This window comes from Bactrocera dorsalis, chromosome 2 (assembly GCF_023373825.1).
Source record: "Bactrocera dorsalis isolate Fly_Bdor chromosome 2, ASM2337382v1, whole genome shotgun sequence".
Classification (NCBI taxonomy): Eukaryota; Metazoa; Arthropoda; class Insecta; order Diptera; family Tephritidae; genus Bactrocera; species Bactrocera dorsalis.
This window is the reverse complement of record NC_064304.1, coordinates 88,541,156-88,563,164: the sequence shown is the minus strand read 5'-3', so window position 1 is coordinate 88,563,164 and position 22,009 is coordinate 88,541,156. Positions and strand designations below refer to the sequence as shown.

Here is a 22,009-nt window from a genome sequence, read left to right as displayed (position 1 = left end):
GTCGGTCGATGGTATGCGCTGTTGGCGCATCGTCTCGCTGGATTTTGCCGCTAATTATTATTCAATCAACGCACAACACGCGACTTGGTGCTTTCTTTTCATTTTAAAATTCCATAATTTGCCTCCAAATGTACTAGCTGCATTGCTCGCGTATTGCCTGTTAGACATTGCTACAATTACAGCTATTTTACGCCGATATATATATACATATATGTATATTCGTATGAAGCTCGTTTGCTGGTCCGTTTTCGGATTTGTTAAATCATTTTTGGAAATCGAACGAGAAAGTGCCTTATTTGAATAGTAATTACATGCGAAAATATATGAACGTGTGCATATTCATTTACATTTATGTATGTATTCAAATATTCAAATTGAAATGATCACACATTGTAGCCTTATCTAGGCGTAAAGTAGTATACTTGGCCAACGATAAAGGCAAATATAAACAGAAATACATATAGAAAGCACTTAAAAAGCCATTATATTTGAACAACTGCATTCTGACTGACTACGTTTAGATAAGCTAATTTTCATTTGTTGTATACATGCTTATGTACGTATGTACACTTAAAAAGCGCCTGAGAAAAATGTGTGCAAATGCAAAATGCACTGAGCTCAGTTCTCAGTTTTCGGATCCGAAAAGGGAAATTTATAAAACTCACGTTATTTGCTATCGAAAATTATGTTTAAAAATAAAATTTAATAAGTTTTAATTAGAATAAATAATATAATACCATATACATATGTATACATATAAATTACTTTCCCTTAGGTAATTGTGGGTTTCAACAGCTGTCAGATATTTGTTAATTAAATCTTTCAGAAATGTGCATTATTTAACTTAACTGTTTGAAACATTTGAATAAATATTGAAAAACAATTTTCCATGGATCATATATTTAAAAATGTATTGCGTTGTACAGTGTCCGCAATTTATAGGTTATAATTAAAAGAATTATATATTATTTATTTATATTTTTCCTCAATATTTATGCACTTCTTTCGAACCAAGTTCACACCACTTTTCGAATATCGTGTCAAATACAGTGGGCTAACGAATTATGGAATATGGAGTAATGTCTGCATTAAAAACATACTCTTGTGGCCACGCAAACCTTACCATTCAAAATTTTCAAGTATTGTGCATATTTGACTACATTTTATGCGATGCTTTTTGCGGCATAGAATTTTTTTTTTAGAAATAAGTTAATGACATACTCTTAATCAAAAATATTAAAAATTAAAAACAAAACACATTCAGCTATAGATAAATCAATTGAAAGATAGTGAGCTTTACAAAATGAGCTCGAAATGTAAGAGACTGACATGCGATGAAAAAATTATATTTTTTATTTTTTCAATTTAATAATTAGATAATATAATTTAGTTTACTTCCACTTACTAAAAACTTACAAAAAACAAAATTGAAGAAAATCCTGAACGAACGAAAAAGTCCGAAAAAAAATTTAAGAAAATATAGTGGTAAGGTTTGCTTGGCCACGAGTGAATTTAATTAAACAAGTTTACTCCGCATCTCTAGACTGATTGAGAGTTGAAAAAGCGTCCAAAATACCGTTATTCCAAGCACAAACAAACTCTCCGAATATTTTGACTCAACGCACTTCGTCGACCTTCACACCATTTCTTTCTTATCACTCCGTCCTAAATAGCGTTGCGTTTGCAAAGTAAATTCAATTATTTAAGAAATATATAAAAAGCCAACACTTTTGCAATTAAAACACGCTTAGGCAAAAGCGGCGCGCACATCATAAATCATAGAAACAACGCGTACTTAACATCGGCAAGTCGATTGCAGTCGGGTTTTTTATGTCAACGCAATTCAATGTCACGCCAACCGAAATGTAACTGTGTCGACCATTTGCGCGCATTGTGGCTTAATTGGCGGCAAGCGGTTAGCTTCGGCTTGGCTAGTACCAAGCAGCCACACACATATGTATGTACATATCGACAAGATGTCAGCCATACGCACACACATACTAGTGTGTCCTCGGACTAAAGTCATGCAATGCCAACCCGCATATGTAATGCACGTAAGCGCATATGGGCATACATACTTGTGTGTATGAATGCATGTCGCCGTAGATGTGCGGCAAACGAGTTGCTAAATAACCGAAAATTTCTTGACAGAAAAATATTGGCGCAAACATCGCAAGTGTGGGTATTCCTTTAACGGTGAAATGCCTGCAGCACGCGTGCGCTCGCACAAATTCTCACGCACATTTGAACATTTCCATATGTACTTATGTGTGCCGTGAGCATAACTGTGTGCATAAGTGTCCAGGTGAAATGGCGCGTGTCGTTCATTTTCTTCGGTTTCTTTTATTGCATGCATGTGTATGTGCTTAATTTTTTATTTTGCTATTTTTTACATTGTTTTCTATTGTTTGACTTTGCAATTGGCATGCAAATTCACACTGCGATGGTAGTTTTTGAATGGGCAGGCGCCTTGAAGCGACAACTGTTGCTGCAGCCAAGCAAAAAGCGGGCAGCGGCGAGCGGTGTGTTAAAGGGCCAAAGCTAGGCGCTGGGCGCTACAAAAACCATATTAAATGCAAAATCAAACGCAAATAATGAACGCAACAACAATTGCGGCAAAAATGTATGTCACTTGCCATATTCGATTCTACCGCAACTTGTTGTGCTGCCTGCTGCTGCTTGTAATTTGCGGTTTCTTAACTCAAAAACCTTCAAATAAGGTGGGTGAACTTCAAGGGAGCCCAAAAGGTGAACACGCTGCGCTTATTTGAGTTATTTGTGTATGTATATAATTATTCCATAATTTATAATTGAAAGCTATGTTATTTCGAAAAACAGAAAAACCTGTGAAGTAAAAGCAACTGATGTAAAAATACCGCGAAGTCGTAAAATAAATTTAACTCTTGTAGTGGTACTTTTGAGGGCGCCCATCTCCAGTTGACTCTGACAATCCAAATCGTGAACTTAAGATATTTTGCACCAGAATTTCGATGTTGAATCAGTTCAACGTCCGTTTGTCTTTTATTACCGGTTCAACTATGAACTTATCAGGCTGTAAGTGCGTGCTGCTATTGGCCCTAGCAATAACACGAGCACTTGGATTCCAGTTTAACAAAAATATATGAACTTTGCATGCCCAAAGATAACTTCAGGAGCACATTGCATGGCAGCGGCATCGCAAAAGCAATAACGGTTTGCGCGTACAGTCTTGTGGGTCATTCCAAATATTGATAATATGTAGCGGAAAGGGAGATTTTGAAGTCTTGTATTGCTTTTAAGATTTTTTCGAAGTTGACATTTATTATTCCAGTGGAAGACAAAAAAATTAAAATCTTCAAATTTAACGTTTGTAAATCTCAAATTATTTATTTTTGATGTGCAAACAATTTTAAGGCCTTAAGTAAATTTAAATTCTCAAGCTAAGTATAAGGCCAATCGTACTTTGGATACTAAAAAATTATTATGACTTTTATAATCAATAATGTTTATTGATCACGTTAACATCAAAATATAAGCCACTGCATAATGAAATTACCCTAATAATTCATAAAACGCTTACCAACATGATCAAACAGTAATTTTCTTCTCGAAAGCGAAATGTGTGACTTTTTGATGGATCTTTTTTATCTCTTGTTTTTCTTTTCTTTTTGACAAAAAATCAACCTTCATGTAAATGCAACATTAACAAAAAAGCGCTCGTTTTTTGTATATGAAAGATCTCAGACGAAAGAAACAGAGGCAGACATTAAATTAAAAACCAAGACAACAAAAAATATAAATGCATTCCAGAAAAATTAAGATACACTTGAACTTCAAAATAATGCAATTCGAATAATTTACAAAAAACAAAGGAAGGCAAAGAGTGAAAAGAGCATACGAATTAATATATAGTATATATGTATACTTGTATAAGTACGTATATTTACATATATTTGTTTTACCCACGATTGCTATAACTTACGAGTCTCTCATACAAGAAACGCGTAAGGCTATCGAAAATAGTGATTAAAAATGCGAAGTAAGTATGTAGAAGAGTTCTATATTAATCAATTAATTCTTTCTAAATAATAATTTTAAAATTTGAATACCTTCTAACTTTCACCAGCGTACAAAACATGTTTCTGATTTCTTTTAACATTCTGTATTTTAGCCAATTTCTTTTAAATATTAGTAAGCAGAAATACTAATAAAAATTTAGAATTAATGTAGACCTACAATCGATAATCAAAATGAAACAAGTCGAAAAATGTTTGGCTTTTTTTAATAAAAATTTAGGTTTTAACTGTTTTTAAATCAATTTCGTTTATAATTGGCGACAAAACTGAACAAATAATTTGGGAAAAATATTCAGCTCCGGCTACTTAAGTTAAGCACATTGAAAGCGAGATTCTTAATTAACATATCAGTTTTTATGTCTCGAAACATTTCGTTAAGCGGTTTTACGGGTTGTTTAGCAAAAAATTAATCAACATATTTTTATTGAAAAATAAAAAATATTAAATTTCTATTTTCACATTTCTCTCGTCTAATATATCATATAGTACAAATAAAAAATACATTGTAAGTCAAGCGAGTTTATTAGAAGTCTAATAAATAAAATATGAATTTAAAAATGAATTTAGTTGTATTTTTTTATTATGTATTATATATACGAGTACATATGTATGAACTTTTTTACGATAAGTGAAAAAACGCAAGAAACTACAACTCAATCTTTCAGTAAAAAAATACTTAAATTTGAACAATAACCGCGCATTTGTTCCGAGACATCTTCCGGCTGGTGTGATGCTGCTTCTTAATAAGGCAGTCAGGGAATGAAAAATTTAACCCATCAAATTTTGAATTAATTAATTGATTTTTACCTTAGTCTATTATTTTCCTTAATTATACTATAGCCTTCTAAAGTCCTGCCTATTTGATTACCGATGTACTAAAAATGTATCATAAAAAATTTTGAACTGTTGAAAACTTCCGTTACAACATATGGCATAAAATATTGTTGTATGTGTACATTTTCACATATTTTCTTCGTCGATTTTGGTTACTTTTGTTTGACCCTTTTTCTCTTTTGACACCTATTTTCTATTGTATTGTGCTTTTCACCTTTTTTTATTTTTCCACTATTCTTGCATACAAAGCCATTGAGACATCACCTCGACCTGTAACCTATCGAACAGACACAATTTACCACTTGACCAATATTTGCTTATTGGATTCTATAGATATGTTATATACTATACATATGTCTTACATAACACGAAAAATAAACAAAAATTGTTCATGTAGTAAGTATGAACGAAAATTTTAATAAAATAAATATTCGAAAATTGCTTAATTCTACAAAATAAGGTAAAAGAAAGTCGGAAGAAAAAAATGGCAGCTGACGCCAGCTTCCGGACATTTTGTAGCCAGCAGTATCTCAAAAGTCTAATGCGTAAATAATACTTAAGGGTGTAAATAAAAATAGTACGGTGCTTGGGTAGTTAAAATAGATTCAGTTGGAAGCCAGTATCTTCGCTCTTAAATTACTATATGATCACAAACATATAGCTTGTGTAAAATACAAATCTGCAAACATCCCGCTACTTGTATATGTATAAATAAATTGTTAATGAAAGTTGAGAGAGGAAACCAAAAAGTGGAATTAAATCAGTTTCACCTATTCATTAACAGTCGTCGCGCCACTTCCATAAATACCATATATGCGTCCACCAAGCGCGGCATAGGCTGATAAACGAAGCCACCAAGCGACGTGATTAGCACCTGGGCGACGTTGCATTGACGCACTTGTAGATATGACACAAAAAGAAGAAAGAAATGAAAATGTAAATAAAAATACTGTACGAAAACGAAACGGCCAGCGAAAGGGGAACTATGTGAAAGAGGTGCGAATGAATATCAAGTACCGCGATTCCAGTACCATAAATTTTGTGATTTGGTGATCGCCCATGATCAGCAGTAAATAACATGTTAGAAAGTGGTTTGGGTGAGAGCGCCACCGAATCGGCCGTGACAGTGGCACTAGGAAATTGTTGAAGCCAAAACCAGCATGACTAAAACAAATATAAGCAAAAAAATAAAACGCCAAAAAATAGAAATAAAATTGTTTGTGCAACCCTGTAAACCCTCAGCCGACAAAAGCGTGCATTGTTTAGTTTGCCTTTATGATGGACTTCCATTTGGCTTTTCAATTTACCAAAAAATGCTGTCTCAAGCTGAAAATTTATTATGCAAACATTGAAGGCAGATCGCTTTGGTGTCACGGGCTTATGTACATACATACATATGTACATATATATGTGTGCATTTGATTCAACACCAGCTTTTATAGGTATGTATTTCTTGACGCGATGGCAGCTAGGCAACTAAAAAGCCCTTAGATGCAAAGGAAAATAATAGAAAAGTCAAAACAGCAAAAAACTTGTACATTGAACTCGGCAAGTTGCTCACAGAAAACAGCTGCTCCAAAACCTGATAGTTCGTTCTATACCTGTAGTCTATCCGTTAGATATTTTATTGTGTTGACGATCGCCAAAGATCAACACGACAACCGTATTGGTTATTGTTGTACACGATTGATGATGTTGCCACCACAATTAGAATTAGAAACTGGTTTACTTTATGGGACACATCATTTACTTGCTTTGGGTGTATAAGTTTCACGAAAATTATGGTTTTTACGAAGCTTCTTCTGCTGCCTACAAAAGCACTAAAAATGCGTACTACGAGTATTTAGCCGAGAGCTGCGAAAAAGATGCTGAGTCAACACAATAGAGTTTTCCAACATATGCTAGAAAAGCCTTATGCTTCATAAAAGTGCTGAACCTAGCATTTAAAGTAAATTTATAAGCGATTTCCTTTTGAATAATACACGCTTTGATAAATAGTTTAGTAGTTATTTGGATAAATCAACATTAGTTTAATGAAAATCCGGTGTCTAACTGTCTTGGTCAACTTGGTCCTTTATTATTTTTAATTTTTATTATGGCGAATTAAAAATTAGGTAGATTCAAAAAGGAAGTACTCGTACATATGCATGTACAATATACAGCAAAATTTCTAACAAGAGACTTTTTGTTCCTGATCCTGCTAAACTGCATACATTCCCGTACTCAACGCAACCATTCTTCGTTCCATAACCTTTTTTTGACCAGACAGACAAATAAAACACTTGTCGTGTATTTATTTTTTTATATCGAAGCTAACAGTTTTTTCATTTTTTTGCCTTTAATGAGGTTATTTCATAGAACGAATAATTAAAGAAAACATAAAAATTACTTATAAAACCATTAAATCGGGAACATGAAAAGATTTTTGAAATCGTTCATTCACGGTTTTAACCAAAACCACAAGAAAAGTGAATCATGGTGTTTGAGGGTTCTGTAGAAACTTATCATATATGTGTGATAACGAATATGAATAACAACTAATGAATCTTCTGAATTTGCTCCTTAGATAAGACATATAATATTGATGTGATTAGTTTGCGAGAACATGAATAAGAGTTGTCACTAAATATTTCTCCAAAATCTTAAATGCATGTTTTCCAGACACTATTTCAAATGGCCGATTTTACTAAATTGAGGTGACTCAGTAACAGATTTTGAGCTGAAATATACGCCATATACCATATACGAGTATAAGGAGGCTTTGTCCGATGTTGTAAAGTGACGAAGTGTCTTTTCATACGACATATGTACATACATATTTCTAACACCAACCTCTCTGGTTTATTGGCATAAATTGTATTTAAGTTTGCATATTCGGGATGTTGTTTCAAAGCAAATGCAAGCAGTTCGAATAGCAGATCATTAGTTGGCCAAGAGATCTGCGAATAGAAGCATGCTTCCATGCGAATGCGAATTGACAATGGAGATAATTCGTTAATTACATTATTTGTGTTCTAAGTCAAGTGTCGCTTTAAAATTTACTTTCATGCTGAACCGTTTTATATTCAGATGGTTCTCAGAACCCCAAAGATGCCTGTTGAACCCTTATTGGGTTCATTCTTTCTTATTTTGTTCTACGAACAAATTTTACTGTGCAGGTATTCATTTGTTTTAGGGCGAAAATAATTTTTTTTAATTGAAAGAAGCAACCAATCTGAAGAAAATGGAAAGTAAAAAAATTTCCGCTGAGTTCTGCAGTTTGCAACATGCCCTCTGCCATGTAAGTGTGAGCACTTCTTTTGGCTTTGCAAGCGATTTCTCTCGCGTGAGCTCTTGGCATTTAGCACTGAACGTATTTAGGTTTTTCTTGTTTAATTACAAATTTATTTCGTTCGAGACGTTTTGTTTTCACTTTTAAACCTTGAACTTATTTTGATATCGTTGTGTTTTTTCGTTTTTTTTCAACGTCAACTACAAAAACAATAAGTGGTCGTCTCAAAAAACCAAAGCCAGCAAAATTACTTAATATTTGTTCAAGTCATTTAGCGCGCTGAGTAGCTTTAAGCTCGCTTACTACACAGCGTAGACGCACGGCCTAAACAAAGAAGATGCCCAGGTATTTGTTGTACGCATTTACTATCATGCGTATATGTACATATGTATAGAGGTAAATATAACGTATTTAATAGTTTTTTACAGCTAAAATGCAGATCAAAGACTTACTTGATAACGGTCTGCATGTTAATTCGCTTATGAGTTGCGGTCGAACGTTGCTACTTCAAATGCAATGCGCCAAAAATAGTAAATAATTTCGTAGAATTTTTAGCGCGAAACTGTAAAAGACATAAATTATTTAATCGGCATTCGCTTTATTCGCAAGACATGAGTTATTAATTAAATTAATGAGCATAAAGTAGCGCACAACCGCTCTTTTCTAATTTTCGATTAATTTGGTATTTCAATTTTTTCACATTTTTAGTTTAAGCTAAGGTAAGTCTTGAAAGTTGCTTCCATATGCACTTTCCGCAAAATTCGTCGCTTTCGCTTTCTTATCAGTCAAAAGTATGTTTTTGTGATTCGCCTTTTTCCACCTTTCAAAACTGAATTTTTTTAAGCAAGTTCTTTTACTGATTTTCAAATTAGTTTGGTAAATTTTCGAACTATTCAATAGCGACGCGCGCATATGCACACCTCCACACACAAGCGCGAACAGTAACACGCGTCAATTAACGAACTGACGAAGCGGCAATGACTGGCAGTCCAATATCTAACAAGTAGCAAGTTGTTTAGTACAAATACCTAGGTATTAGCGGCAAACGACAACCGTTCGACAACACTGGCAACGATCAACTGAAGTTGGTGGGACAATCAAGCAACGGTTTTATATGCGAATTTCACACACGAATGTTAAGAGCAAATACACCAACAACAATAGCTTAATATTGCTGCAACGGCAACAGCAGCAGTAGTAGCATCAGCAACAAGAGTCGTCGACAGCAAGTAGTGCCTTGGCCAACAGCAACAACAACCACTACACTAACATCAGGCCGTCAACGTCTAATCCAATAGAGGCATCGGCCCCACAACGATATATACGAACGCCAGCGTCTTGTTTGTGCGGGCACGCATATGCACGAATACATACATATATTGTATTAATTTTGTGTATATGCGTGTGCCTAAGCCAATACGTGTAGCTCAGTTATCCAGCGGAGCACTTGGCGGTTACTGTGTCGATAGCAGTTGATAGCGGATTTTTAAGGCAGACGCTCAACTTTACTGAGCGCGAGCGCGACAATCGCTCCAAAATAGTGTAACTAATATTAATAGGTTTTAGAGCAGGCGAGTAAAATTTAGTAGCTCTTTTCTTAAGTTTTCCGTGTATATGTATATACAAAAAGAGGCGTATTTCTAATTATTTATAATATAGAGACGCTTGACTTTAATTATGAAAAATTATAAAATAAAAGTTCATCATTCTTTTATCTTTCAATATACATACATATGAGTATACTATATTCATGTCAAGAGGAAATATCCATTTCATGAATTTATTTGTTAATACCTTGCCATATGTCAAACCGGATAAGTTACACAGGGCACTCTGTACCAAGGTTTAAACTAAATCAATCCGTTTTCACCGGAAATTGCCATTTTTCAATTAAATTCCGTTATTTTTGATTGTCGTAATTACGGTAATCCTTTGAAGACTAAACGATTTCCAACACATGTAAGGCTAGAAAACTGGACTAAGCCGAAAGTAGGTTAATTTTCTCAAATATTTCAAATCACCAATGAGTTATCCAATCAGATTTCAGAAAAATCCTCAGAGTACGAAACTTACTATTCAATATTTACAATTAAAGCAGGAATGTGTATAACATTTAAATTCATCAATATCTATATTAGTTTCACTATTTATAAAAAATTTAAAGATTCTTTTTTTTCGGAACATTTTGAAAACTTTAGTCCATACTCCCTGTTATTGTATAATTATTTTCATTATTTTCTCCCTGTGTGTTCATTTTCACTTCAACCGTTTCAACGTGAAAAAATAAGCAACGTTGTTATTTTCACTATAGAATTTTTCATACTACAATAATTTAGTGAAAAGTGGTGATACCGCGTATTTCTCGCAAATATAGTTTGAAAATTATAAAAGATTATAAGCTAATTTAAAGTCGTTGTGTTCCATATATATTCATATTTAGCAAATTGTTTCTTCTCTTAGATTACTTTGTTTCTACACATCTTGTGTGATACAGACCCCAATTATAAACCATAGCCTTTTCACCAGTTTACACAATTCATTATAATATTAGTGTATATCTGAAATATAGGGTTGTTTTCTTTTTAGCTTCATACATATATAAGTTTTAGGAATTTGTAAAAGTTTTAATTTACTAACGTATATTTCTTCTTTCGAGCTCATGTCTCCTTTCGTAAATTACTCACATAATTAAATAATCGTATGATATTGTTTAACTTCATCCAATTAAAACAACTTTAATAAAACAAATTGAATAAAAATGACCGACATTCAGAATATACAAAATGTATCCGACTGTGTGCCGCTGTACTTGCCGCATAGTTTATACCTTAAACCGCTGGCCAAGATGACAATATCTGTGTCATTGCCTGTTAATAAAACAGGCAAATCCATATCCCACCTAGATGTAATGGAAAAATTAAGTGCTGCTTTGAAACCAGATAAGTTTTTTGTTTTAAAAGTGAGTATCTTGAGCACAATTTATGCGTAGAAACTAACAATTTATTCACGCAGGCATCAAAAAGCACAATAGATTTCATTCGCTTCGAAGCTGAGTTGGAGGATCGTACTAAATTGCGCAGTGCCATTTCTCGCATAGATGGGGTGTCGCTCCGTTTATCTGGTTTTAGTGAATCATTTCGGGTACGCGCAACCGAAACAAAAGATGAATTTCCTACCCGACATGATTGGGATTCATTCTTTCGGGATGCCAGCAATATGGATGAGATGAAGGCCGGTGAACGTCCTGACACCATACATCTAACACACTTGCCCGTTCGATGGTTTTGCCCCAGACATATGGAAAATGACGACAATGTCAAACCAAGCGAAAGTATTTTTAAACGAATTTTCGAGAAATTCGGTAGCGTTCGTTATGTGGATATACCCATATGCGATCCCTATCGGAACAAAATGAACGCAGATATCAACGGCATGAAGACATTCAGCTATGAGCATGGAGTACTCTTTGAAGCGTAAGTAAATTTGGAAGCCCACTGAAGAAAGCCATAATAAATATTTATGTATGTGAATAATTATTTAGTTATGTCCAATTCGATGAGTATATGGGGTTTGTACGAGCGATGGATGACTTTAGAGGCATGAAATTAGTTCGCAAATTTGTTGATAAAACCCAAGCAATTAACATTAACGTTACTTTTGACAAAACGAAGCATCTCAGCGACGCGCAGGTTCAACGTAGAGAGCGAGTACGCAAACGCTTGATACAAAAGGCACAAAGTGAGGAAGAAGAACGAGAAAAGAAGAAAAAAGAAGAGCTTGAAAAACAGGAACAAGAAAGGTCTGCAATTTTATTTGTTTTATCATTTTATTTTAAATCATGAGTTAATGAAGTGCAACAAATGAGAATAGTGTTCTCATTTGTTGACATCTTCCTATATATTTAGAGTTTTACGATTTTTTTCATAAACAACTTCCGCCATAAAATTTAAGATTAAGATTTTTGGGAAGCCAAGAAAAATGTCAGTATAATTGAAAACAAATTACGGTATAAACCAAACAATGAAGGGTAGCGAATAAAAAAATTACAGGCAAAAAGAAGAACAGAAAAAATTAGCTGAATTAGAGAAACAGCGCGAAAGAGAAGAGAAACGTAAGGAGAAACATCTGAAAAAGATACAGGAAAAAGGCCAAGTTGAAATATCACAGAAAATCCGTATCGAGGAGCGCAAATTAATGATTGCCCAGAGAAAATTGGAGAGCATACGAATATTAGAAGAGCTTTTTGACCGCATCAAGGTATCATCTTATAGTTTCAAATTAAAATACATCTTTAATATATTATGTGTAATTTTTTCCTTTTTTGCACAGTTAAAACATGAGGGAAAATATTCTAAATTAGGTGTTGAGAGCAACAAGATGGATCTACGAGACCGCTTGGTCGAAAAGTACAAAATGGCCACTGAAAAATTGCTCACCGAACAGAAAAAGAAAGTAGAAGAAATCAAAACGAAAACCCCACTAATGGGTCTCCTAAAGAGTAGCAGACCTCGTCGCTCTGAAAGTTCTGATGTGGATGAAACTAAAGTGAAAGACAAACCTATTATCCCTCAGTCCACTACCGATGCTGCAAGTGCGCCTGCAGTACCTAATGTTGGCCTGAATCCTTTGAATCCCTTCAAAGCTGTCGCAGCACTGGCTGCAGCTCCGGGTACTTTGCCTACGGGGTATCCGCCTGAAGCTGCTAACGAATGGATGAAATCCCTGTCTATGTTCCCGTATGTCCCTCCTGTGTTTGGTGGCATGTCTGCACTCTATCGACCACCCACTGCTTTTCCTGTATCCATGAACTATCGCGGTTATGTACCTCGTATACGTGGTCGCGGTCGAGGAAGCCGAGGCCGCGGAAGAGGTGGCTACGAAACATCGTATTACAATAGTTACAAAAATAATTACGACGACGAACAGTACGATGAAAATGATTACCGCAAAGAATCGTATTCACGCTCGAGGTAATTTTAATATGGGAAGGAAGTACTCTTAATAACTTAACAAATATTATTATATAAATATTATTATATATTTTGCAGAAATCGTTCACGTAGTCGCTCCTACACCTACTCGCGCTCCCGTTCACGTAAACGTCATTACTCCAAGCGCAGCCGATCTCGTTCGCGAAGCCCTAGTCGCAGTCGTACTCGTAGTCGAAGCCGTACACCTTCTCGTTCCAGACAGCGCCGTTCACGTAGTCGAACACGTTCAGAACGTCGTTCTCATTCACGTTCTTATACACGCTCACGCACTCGTTCCCGCTCGCACTCAAAATCGAAAACGAGACGCACTTCACACTCTCGTGATGAATCCAAAACTCGCAAATCGCGATCACGTTCACGTTCCAAAAGCCCGATACAACAACGTACTAATAAGAAGCTGGTATCCACACGTCGTTCTTACTCGACATCTGAATCATCCCGCTCACGTTCCAAGTCCCGTTCACGCACACACTCGAAGCGCTCTTGGTCCAGACGTGGTGAAAGATCGCCAGGAAAAAGGCATGTTGTGTTAGAAGCTGACAAGTTAGTTCGATCGGCGGAGGAAATGAAACGTACAATAGAAAAGGTAACCCAAGATCGTATGCGACAGGAAGAACGAGAGATAAAGGAGAACTTCCGACACTGTAAGACCAATTCAACACGCAACGTATCAAATTCTGGCACCATAGATGGGGGGAATGCAATTGTGACGAGCTCTGAAAATGATATGAAGGATACGAAATATAGCGAAAACGGTGATAGTAACGCAGAGTTAGCAGCCAATTCAATTGCTCCAAGTAAAAATAAGAGCCAAGATGCCAAGCGAAGTCGCAGCAGAGATCGTTCGCGTAAATATTCACATCGCTCATCTGGTTCAAGGCGGAACTCATATGAACATGAAGCAGATGCTTATTAAATACATCAAACGCTTTTATTTAAGACAAAATATATAAAAAGTAACATAGACGAAAAAATTGATTTAGTTTATAAAAAGAAATAAATGTAAGCTATACATGTAAGCCGATATACCTAAGTAAATGTTAAAATTGCTGAGTAGAGACCTCAAAAAAGTAAATTATCTAAAACTTACAAAATGTATTAAAATTAAAAATACAGTCATTTGAATAACTACTTCAAGGCTAAGTCGAATTTAAATATCTGCATTATACACCATCAGAATCATTGTTCACAGTCCGTTTCAGTCACGAAAAGAAGTAATATTATTGCAGGTTGTGAAATCAAGTTTGAAATAAAATATCAGATTTGAAATACCCAAATTGGTAAGTACATTTAGACAATAATTAACATCAACTGTTTCAACACCAGGTGTCCTTATACAATTTTCCCCAAATCTATTAATAACCGCTTATATTTAAAAACGTGTCGTGTTTAAGGCAAACCTGAAACCGTTTCGCCAAGATGAGTTCATTTTAGTTAACTCCCCATATTTCAACATCCGTTTTACTTTCAGATGCAAAAGAAATTGCATTTAGCGTTGATAACTGCATAAATTGACATAAACCATCTAAAAACCTGATTATCAAATAGCTCGTTTCTTCAACACATCATTTTATCATGTGGAAAGCAACCAATCTTACCACTCAACCGTTTTAAAATGTCACACATTTATATACTTCAATTTACATGATTCTATTTGGTCTCTAACCTTTAGTAGGCCATTCGCTAAAAGTCTAGCCAGTGTGATAAATCTTAAAGTCCAAGACAAGGCAAGTAGAATTGTCCTCCCAAAATACAAAAACACAGTTATGTGATTTTTTCCTTTGTACATATTCATATCATCTATTTCGGTAATATTAAATAATTTTTTTATTAAAAAATTAAAGTAATTAATAATTATTAAATGTTTTCAGTAAAACATAAGCTAAACATTAATTTACAACAGTGATGGCTTAATCATCTCATTTTCGCATACATAAAAGAGTAAATACATTTTACATACGACTTTCCTAATGGGGGGTATTACATTCTCTATTTTAATTGCATCCTTATTAGAAACTGTGACTACAGGGGCGCAGAACTCGTTTTCCTATATTCTAACGAAAAAAACTTAGGACGTAATTCAGTAGTTTCATTATTTTTATATTTATAAAAAATCTGGTAGAGTGGAATACGGGCGCACGGAATTTGTACGTTCACTTCACGCTCATAAAGCACATACATGCACACATGCTACCTTCAAACACTCGCTATTACAATTTCGAGTTTTTATTTCTCACAATTACAAGGGAGATTTTAAACAAAAAATCGATCAACATTCGGACAGTTCATGTAAGTATATATATATAGCCTAATGATGATATACTCAGCCCCTTGTGGTGTTGTGTACATGTGCATTTTATATATGTACATATTGCTGTTTCATAACCACCTAAAATCGCCTGTTATTATTTCGTCCGCCACGATTACGGCCACCGCCTCCACCACCACCACGTCGATTGCCTCGACGCTGGTTTCCGTAGTTGTTACCCATATTGTTATTCATATTCATATTACTCATGTGCATACCATTGTTTTCGTCAGGACCAGGACCCCCACCGCCCTTAGGGAACATATTGTCCCCGTAATTCATGCTATCATTAAAACTCGGTCCATTATACGGACCATTGTTACCATTATAACCGTTTTGATTAGGCGGTGGCCCCAAGTTCGACCCACAACTCGAACCACTTCCCATAGGCGATGTGCTCCAAGGATTCTGTTGTGGTGGTTGTTGCTGCTGTTGGAAAGGCGGCCCCACTGCCCATGGACTGGGCCGACTCTGTTGCTGTTGCATTGGGGATTGGTGTTGTGGTTGTTGCTGATAAGTCTGTTGCTGTTGCTGTTGCGGCTGCGGTTGCGCTTGCGCTTGCGGCGTAAGCGAATCGCGCACATCATCTTCGTACTCGGACTTTTGTGGTGCCTGTTGTGACTTCATCTGTAGCAGACAAGGCAAAAACGGTTTCTTAAGACTTAGCAGTTCGCGCACAGATACAAGTTGGGCACTATGCTGGCGCGGTTCAAAGCGGGATCGTTTCGATGGTGGTGAACTTTCACGTCCCTCCAAGGTAGGCGACAATGAACGCGATCGATCGCGAATGGGCACAACATCACGCAATTCGTCCAATTTACCCGCGTCAATATATTTGTTCAAATAATCAGGACCCTGTCGTATGGCGACCATTACACGCGAGTCCGGATGTACACGAATGAATCGATTGTAAACGAGCAGTCCAACAATTGCTTGCGGATCCATGGTGGTGAGCACACCACTCGCCAACATTCCCTCAATTGTGCTCTCGCTAATTTGTTGATGTGACAAACCGCTAGTGTCTTTTGGCTCACGCATCGCCAGCTCATCATGAAAGCTACTTTCGTCAGGGCGACGTGAACCTGCCCATTGGGCCTGAAAGTTTCGCGGTATAGGTTTGCTGTATGGTACTTTTTTCTCCCGATCACGATCACCCATTCTGGAAGGATCCAAATCCAAACCAGGAATAAAGCCTTTGTCGGCAGTGAGACTTTCCGTAAATTCAACTTTGTCCTCAGGACCCATACCAGGAATAACAGCATCATCTATGAAAACAATATTTAGAGTTAAATGCTTCGCCATATATACATATACGAGTATATGGATCACACTCGCACTCACCGTATTCGCAATCATCCATTGCTGCCAAACTCGCGGGCAACGTGTTCAAATTATACTTATCACGCATCAAATCACCGGGGCGATTTCGTGTCCAAAACTTGATCGTGTGATCATTGGAGCCTGAGCAAAGTATATGACCCAACGGATGCCAAGCCAGTGTCCAGACTATACTGTCATGAGCGGTCTCTACACAGCCAATCTCTTTATCGGTACTACAGAAGCAAATATTAATGTAAATAATTAAAAATTTGTGTTTGCAACTTACCCCACATTCCAGAAGAGTATGGAGCCATCGGAGCCGCCTGAGCAGAAGAGACCCTCATGTATTGGATGCCACGATACGGAGCTGGCCTCCTTTTTGTGGCCACGAAAAACTTGCATCTCTTCACGTAAATTACGCAAATCAAAAAGTTTGAGCAAATGATCACGGGATGCGGTAACTAGCCAATTACCATTATCATTCCACTTCAAATCCATCACAGTCGATTTGTGCGCATGCCTACATGAGTAAAATATATATGTATGTATAACAAAATTCTTTAAAAATGGCTTTGCTACGCGCAACTGACTTACAGTGTAGCTAACGCACTACCACTCTTTGGATCCCACAACTTTATTGGCTGCTGATTATCCTTACTGCCCGACACAATCAGACCCTTCTGTGGGTGCCAGTGCACACATTTAACATCTGCACCATGGCCTGGAAATTCGAATAGTGCATAAAGTTCTGCATAAATTTATTGAAAGTAATCAAAGCAATGTAAAGGTGTTACACATAAGTACCATCTGGTTATTAATTATGCATTTTTATTTTCATTTTTTATAGACTTAATGGAATATTTGGAAAACTTGTGTTGTTAAATTTTTGCTAAAAAAGAATTATGAATCTACATTATTCTATTTCTGAATATCGAAATGATATCCACAATATTTTTTTAATAATCGAGCTTTTCTTAAGGACCTATTATGATTCAAGTTATTTATTTTTGTAAACGTTGATTAAAATTTAAATCGTGACAAGCCATTGTTAGGTTACAATCAGTGTATACCCTATCTACATTATTTTCTTATTGATAAACAGTTTCATATTTACCTCGCAGGACACGCTCCTCCTGACAGCGCAAAAAATCCCATATACGGAGTGTACCATCATCGCTGCAGCTCACAAATTTACTATCCGTCGGACTGAAGCTGTAAAGCGTAGTAAGATATAAGATGTAAAACGGTTATGTCGGAGATGGGCGGATGGGCGATATTGAACGTTATTGTTGTTTTACGACGGATACGGGTTTCGTGCATATTCAATGGTTTGGTAAAATTTATTTATTTAAAATGTTCAATAACATTTTGCAGCACACATGTAATTCAACATAAAAAATGTCGAAAGAAAAATTATAAACATTTATTTTCAATATTTTATATCTAAAAATAGCTTCATAATTATAGTAAGGTTTAATTATATTTTATTTAATATTCGTATCTCTAGGCAAAGTTACACTTTTACAAGACAACAAACTAATATAGAGTATTTTTAAATGCCTGCAGTCGTTAACAATTACAATAACCGTACAGCAAATTACAAAGCTGAGACTGGATCATGGTAAATCGTTCAATTCGCACTGTATGTGGGAGTAATGCAGCTCGGTCAAGATTGGTTTTTGTTAGTTTGTTTCTCTTTTTCTTTTTTTTTTTGTAGATCTCAAGGCAATATATGTATTTATATACTTCCCCAATATTTTTAATTAAAAAAATGTTTATTGTATGTCAGTTGAGTTAAGTATGACGAAAAAAGCGTTTATGTGCTTTTTTGTATTCCATTTGTATCTCAATGAAATTATTCAGTTTCGTGGTTTCTATTAGGTGTTTCCATTTGGCATGTACAAATAACAGTTTAAAATACAAATTCGTCTCAATTCTAACTTAATACCTGTCTAAACGTTCTTATATGTTTTGTGAGTTTTATTAAAACATTTGTTCCTAAGAACCATTTGTAAATTGCGGTAAAAAGTTCCGTTGATGTTTTATTGAATATAAAAACTCTCATCTCATATTTAGAATAAAAAGCCAACTCCTTGTGAAATATTATTATTTATTTGAGAGCGTTTTCGTACTTCCGCTCTGCGGTTTGAGACCATTTAAAGGCGCTAAATTATGACGAACAAAAACTAAGTGTAAAAACTAGTGAAAATATCTCAAGCTGTGCAACTAGAAATCACCATATATATCCATATTTATTCAAATATAATTGTACACATAAAAAAAGTTGGCTAATTTACTTTTTCATAAAGTTGTAGTGGATGTTATCGAATGCATGAATGCCTCAGCGAGCAGTGGGATAATGAGGAACAGTGTATGCTTTGTAATATTGACTTTTATTTCAACAAACCAAATCAGCAGTCGCAAATTGTGAAAGTGAAGGGAGGACGCAGCAAAAATATCGAAAATTCCAAATTTATTTCTTTTAAATTAAAAAATCAACTTGTAATTATTTTTCTCAATTTGCTTGCTTTATTCATATTCTCAGGAATTATATGAAAAAATCAGTCTTTAATTGCTTTATTTCAAAATTTTCTGGTAACAATAGTAATTTGCTTGTACATTGTTTGTAATTGATTAAATACTTTTTAACAAAATTATTTGTATGAGACTAAAAAATGGTTAGTAAGGCGCCATGTCGTTTATATTTATTTTGCAACAAAATTGGCCTCAACTTCACCAATAAATACGAAATAAACTAATTTCTGTAAAAGCTCTTAAAACTAAGTAACTTGACACACACATTAACATTCGCGCATATAACTTCAGATGGGTACTATTTTGCTTTGTAAGAATTGGCTTTAACCTCAAATTTCAATATTAATTAAACTTTGGAATTCGATTTGCGTTTTTTTTTTGTATGATACATAATGAGAAAATTATTGACTACCTTGCACTGTTATTTTCTAAACTTATTATTTCATGTAAACCATTCCTGGACTTACAAATTTTACTATATAAAGATTAGCGTAAACAGTCTAATGTGAGCTAGATCTACACAACAAGAACTACACCGAGTTGAAATGTTCGCTTTGGAAATTTTAGGTATGTACACCAATACCAACTGTATTTTAGAAGTATTAAACGATATCTGTTTTTGAAAATATCGGTCGTCATATATGTACCTTGCTTAAAATTTGATATATAAAAATATAGCACACACATACACACATGCACACAAGTTTTACTGCTTTCACTTTTATTTATTTTTTATTATCAACAAAACAACAATAATATTAATAATATCCTTTAAATAACGACATTCACTGCAATTCGAATAAAATTTAGCAACTACTCGTACAAATAACCTAAGGTATGTATGTAAATTTATCACAGCCTCTTCAAAATACAGTATTTGCGAAAATACAAACTCGTACAGACGCAAAATTTCTTATTTACTCGCACAATTTGTTAAACATAAAATGCTTCAAACTAAGTATTTATTTCTATAAGACGCTACTATAAAATAAATTAGAGAAGAGTTGTCTTTTAATAGATTGTACTTTTAATATGTTAGGGGCAATACCAACTTTTAATGATATTGAGTAATTCTATGTAAAGTAGTATTAGAAATTTGTACACTAGTAAGAGAGGACACTGTGGCTGTGGTGAAGTTGGTAATAAAAATAATTTTATGTTCGAGTAATATAAATAGAATAGTAGTGGAATTAGTAAGCTATACCTTATTCCCCTAATCGCCTCCTTGTGTGCCTGAAACATTTTCACGTTATTCATATTTGACTGCCAATACTTGACGTAGCCCGAATGATCACCAGTCACCATCCAGCTGTCATTATGAGACCATACCATTGTACGTACTGGAACATCATGAGCCTAGCATTGCAAACCATTTTTACAAGTGGATAAGTAAAATTTCCAACGAGCACGGCAAGAGTGTTCCGATGAATGGGAAGATGACAGAAGGACAGGAAAATAAAATTTAAAAATAAGTGATAGAAATACATACTAATAAGAAATAGTTTATAATGGATAGTTACCAAAAATTATAATTATAAATAATGCATTTTTTCTTTTTAAAAGCTTTCTACTTACTTGCAATATAGTTTCAAAATTGAATGTCAACCCATTCCATAAAGTGAATTCACCTGAACTGGCGCCTGTCACCAAACGTCTACCTTCAGGTGTCCAAGCGAGTGTAAAAATTGGGCAACGCATTTTATTTGTGGCAGTTTTGACAAAACGTGTAGTCACTGCATTTGAGGGATTATCCAAGTAACTGGACGGTGGTAAAAGTTCGGGCACGTATATATTTTCGGGTTGTGGGGCATGCCGATCACGATGGTCACGAGTCCAAAGACGTGTCTTTAAAAACAAAAAAATACTTGTTAATCTTTCAAATGGAAAGGTATTGAGTTATGAAGTGTGTTTACAAATCTTTACCTCTAACGCTTTTACAATGGAAGCATTGTAATCAACGGTTTTTCGCATAACACTTTTCCTTAGACGCTTGCCATCAAAATCATCTTGCGTCATGCCAAAAGGTCGTTGAAAGCCTCCGGGGTTGAATGGCTTAAAATATGGGTGGCCTGGCTTTCCAGAACCCCCATGATGTGGATGGTAGTGATTACGGTGATGTGAGCCATATGAGCTTCCACCTCCGGATTGTGAAGGTAGTAATGTTGCATTTGTTGCTAGCGCCGACGGTGCTGTCAATTGAGGTGGCGGTTGAGAGACATCTGTTTGTGGTAGTGTAAGTTGTTGGAATTCCATATCTTTAACTAAACAAATATTTTTTTAATTGTCAAACTTTCTTATTATTAGATATAAATTAGTGGCGTATATTTAATTAATATTAATTTGTAAATGCGAAACTCGAAGCAAGTAATTACTTAGTCTAGTATAGCGGCAGACACTCACGCTTTTTGGTTCAACTCGGATAAGACACGTCTACAAATATTCAATCCTTGGTAACTTTTCGAGGAATTATTAATATAAAAGAACTTTCTAGTTAACACAATATATGCAAATAAAATACTTTCTACGCCATTTCTTTATAAATTAAGAATTAAAAACTTGCAAATTTTCTGAACGAATGAAAGACGAAGAAAACGCGTGAAAATCTTTTATATCAAATACGGAATGAAGTTAGTTGAGCTTGTAGTCATCGCAATTTTATTAGCACAGAGTGATTGATATGAAAAGATATTGATAT

At 35.1% G+C, this 22,009-nt stretch overlaps 3 protein-coding genes across 8 annotated transcripts in view; 1 reads left to right on the top strand and 2 right to left on the bottom strand.

The window, feature by feature from the left end:
• The window catches only part of LOC105229617 (neprilysin-2), a 31,886-nt gene extending 22,272 nt beyond the window's left edge, over positions 1-9,614 (bottom strand). The window contains exons 1-2 of one of the 4 annotated variants that reach the window (XM_029551663.2): positions 9,189-9,614; positions 8,613-8,722 (exon numbers count right to left, since the gene is read on the bottom strand). In XM_029551663.2, coding sequence (XP_029407523.2) covers positions 8,613-8,629 — 17 coding nt within the window. In that variant the 5' untranslated portion in view covers positions 8,630-8,722; positions 9,189-9,614. Of the gene's footprint in view, positions 1-8,612; positions 8,723-9,080 lie in introns of all 4 variants that reach the window. The other 3 variants (XM_029551662.2, XM_049448299.1, XM_019991546.3) reach the window with 3 other exon arrangements.
• Positions 9,615-10,423: 809 nt separating this feature from the next.
• On the top strand, positions 10,424-14,288 carry LOC105229616 (A-kinase anchor protein 17A). 2 transcript variants are annotated; one of them, XM_011210021.4, is made up of 7 exons: positions 10,431-10,569; positions 10,934-11,119; positions 11,173-11,633; positions 11,702-11,959; positions 12,210-12,417; positions 12,490-13,130; positions 13,209-14,288. In XM_011210021.4, exons 2-7 carry the CDS (start codon positions 11,006-11,008, stop codon positions 14,065-14,067), a joined length of 2,541 nt encoding a protein of 846 aa, XP_011208323.2. In that variant the 5' UTR covers positions 10,431-10,569; positions 10,934-11,005; the 3' UTR covers positions 14,068-14,288. The 2 variants fall into 2 exon arrangements, with proteins under 2 accessions (XP_011208322.2, XP_011208323.2); XM_011210020.4 differs by having other exon boundaries at positions 10,424-11,119.
• Positions 14,289-14,908: 620 nt separating this feature from the next.
• Positions 14,909-21,952, bottom strand: LOC105229614 (pre-mRNA 3' end processing protein WDR33). 2 transcript variants are annotated; one of them, XM_011210019.4, is made up of 9 exons: positions 21,687-21,952; positions 21,238-21,575; positions 20,890-21,159; positions 20,519-20,670; positions 17,894-17,991; positions 17,374-17,500; positions 17,066-17,299; positions 16,801-17,012; positions 14,909-16,724 (listed from the first exon to the last, which is right to left on the bottom strand). In XM_011210019.4, exons 2-9 carry the CDS (start codon positions 21,565-21,567, stop codon positions 15,541-15,543), a joined length of 2,607 nt encoding a protein of 868 aa, XP_011208321.2. In that variant the 5' UTR covers positions 21,568-21,575; positions 21,687-21,952; the 3' UTR covers positions 14,909-15,540. The 2 variants fall into 2 exon arrangements, with proteins under 2 accessions (XP_011208321.2, XP_011208320.2); XM_011210018.4 differs by having other exon boundaries at positions 21,715-21,952.
• Positions 21,953-22,009: the final 57 nt, after the last annotated feature.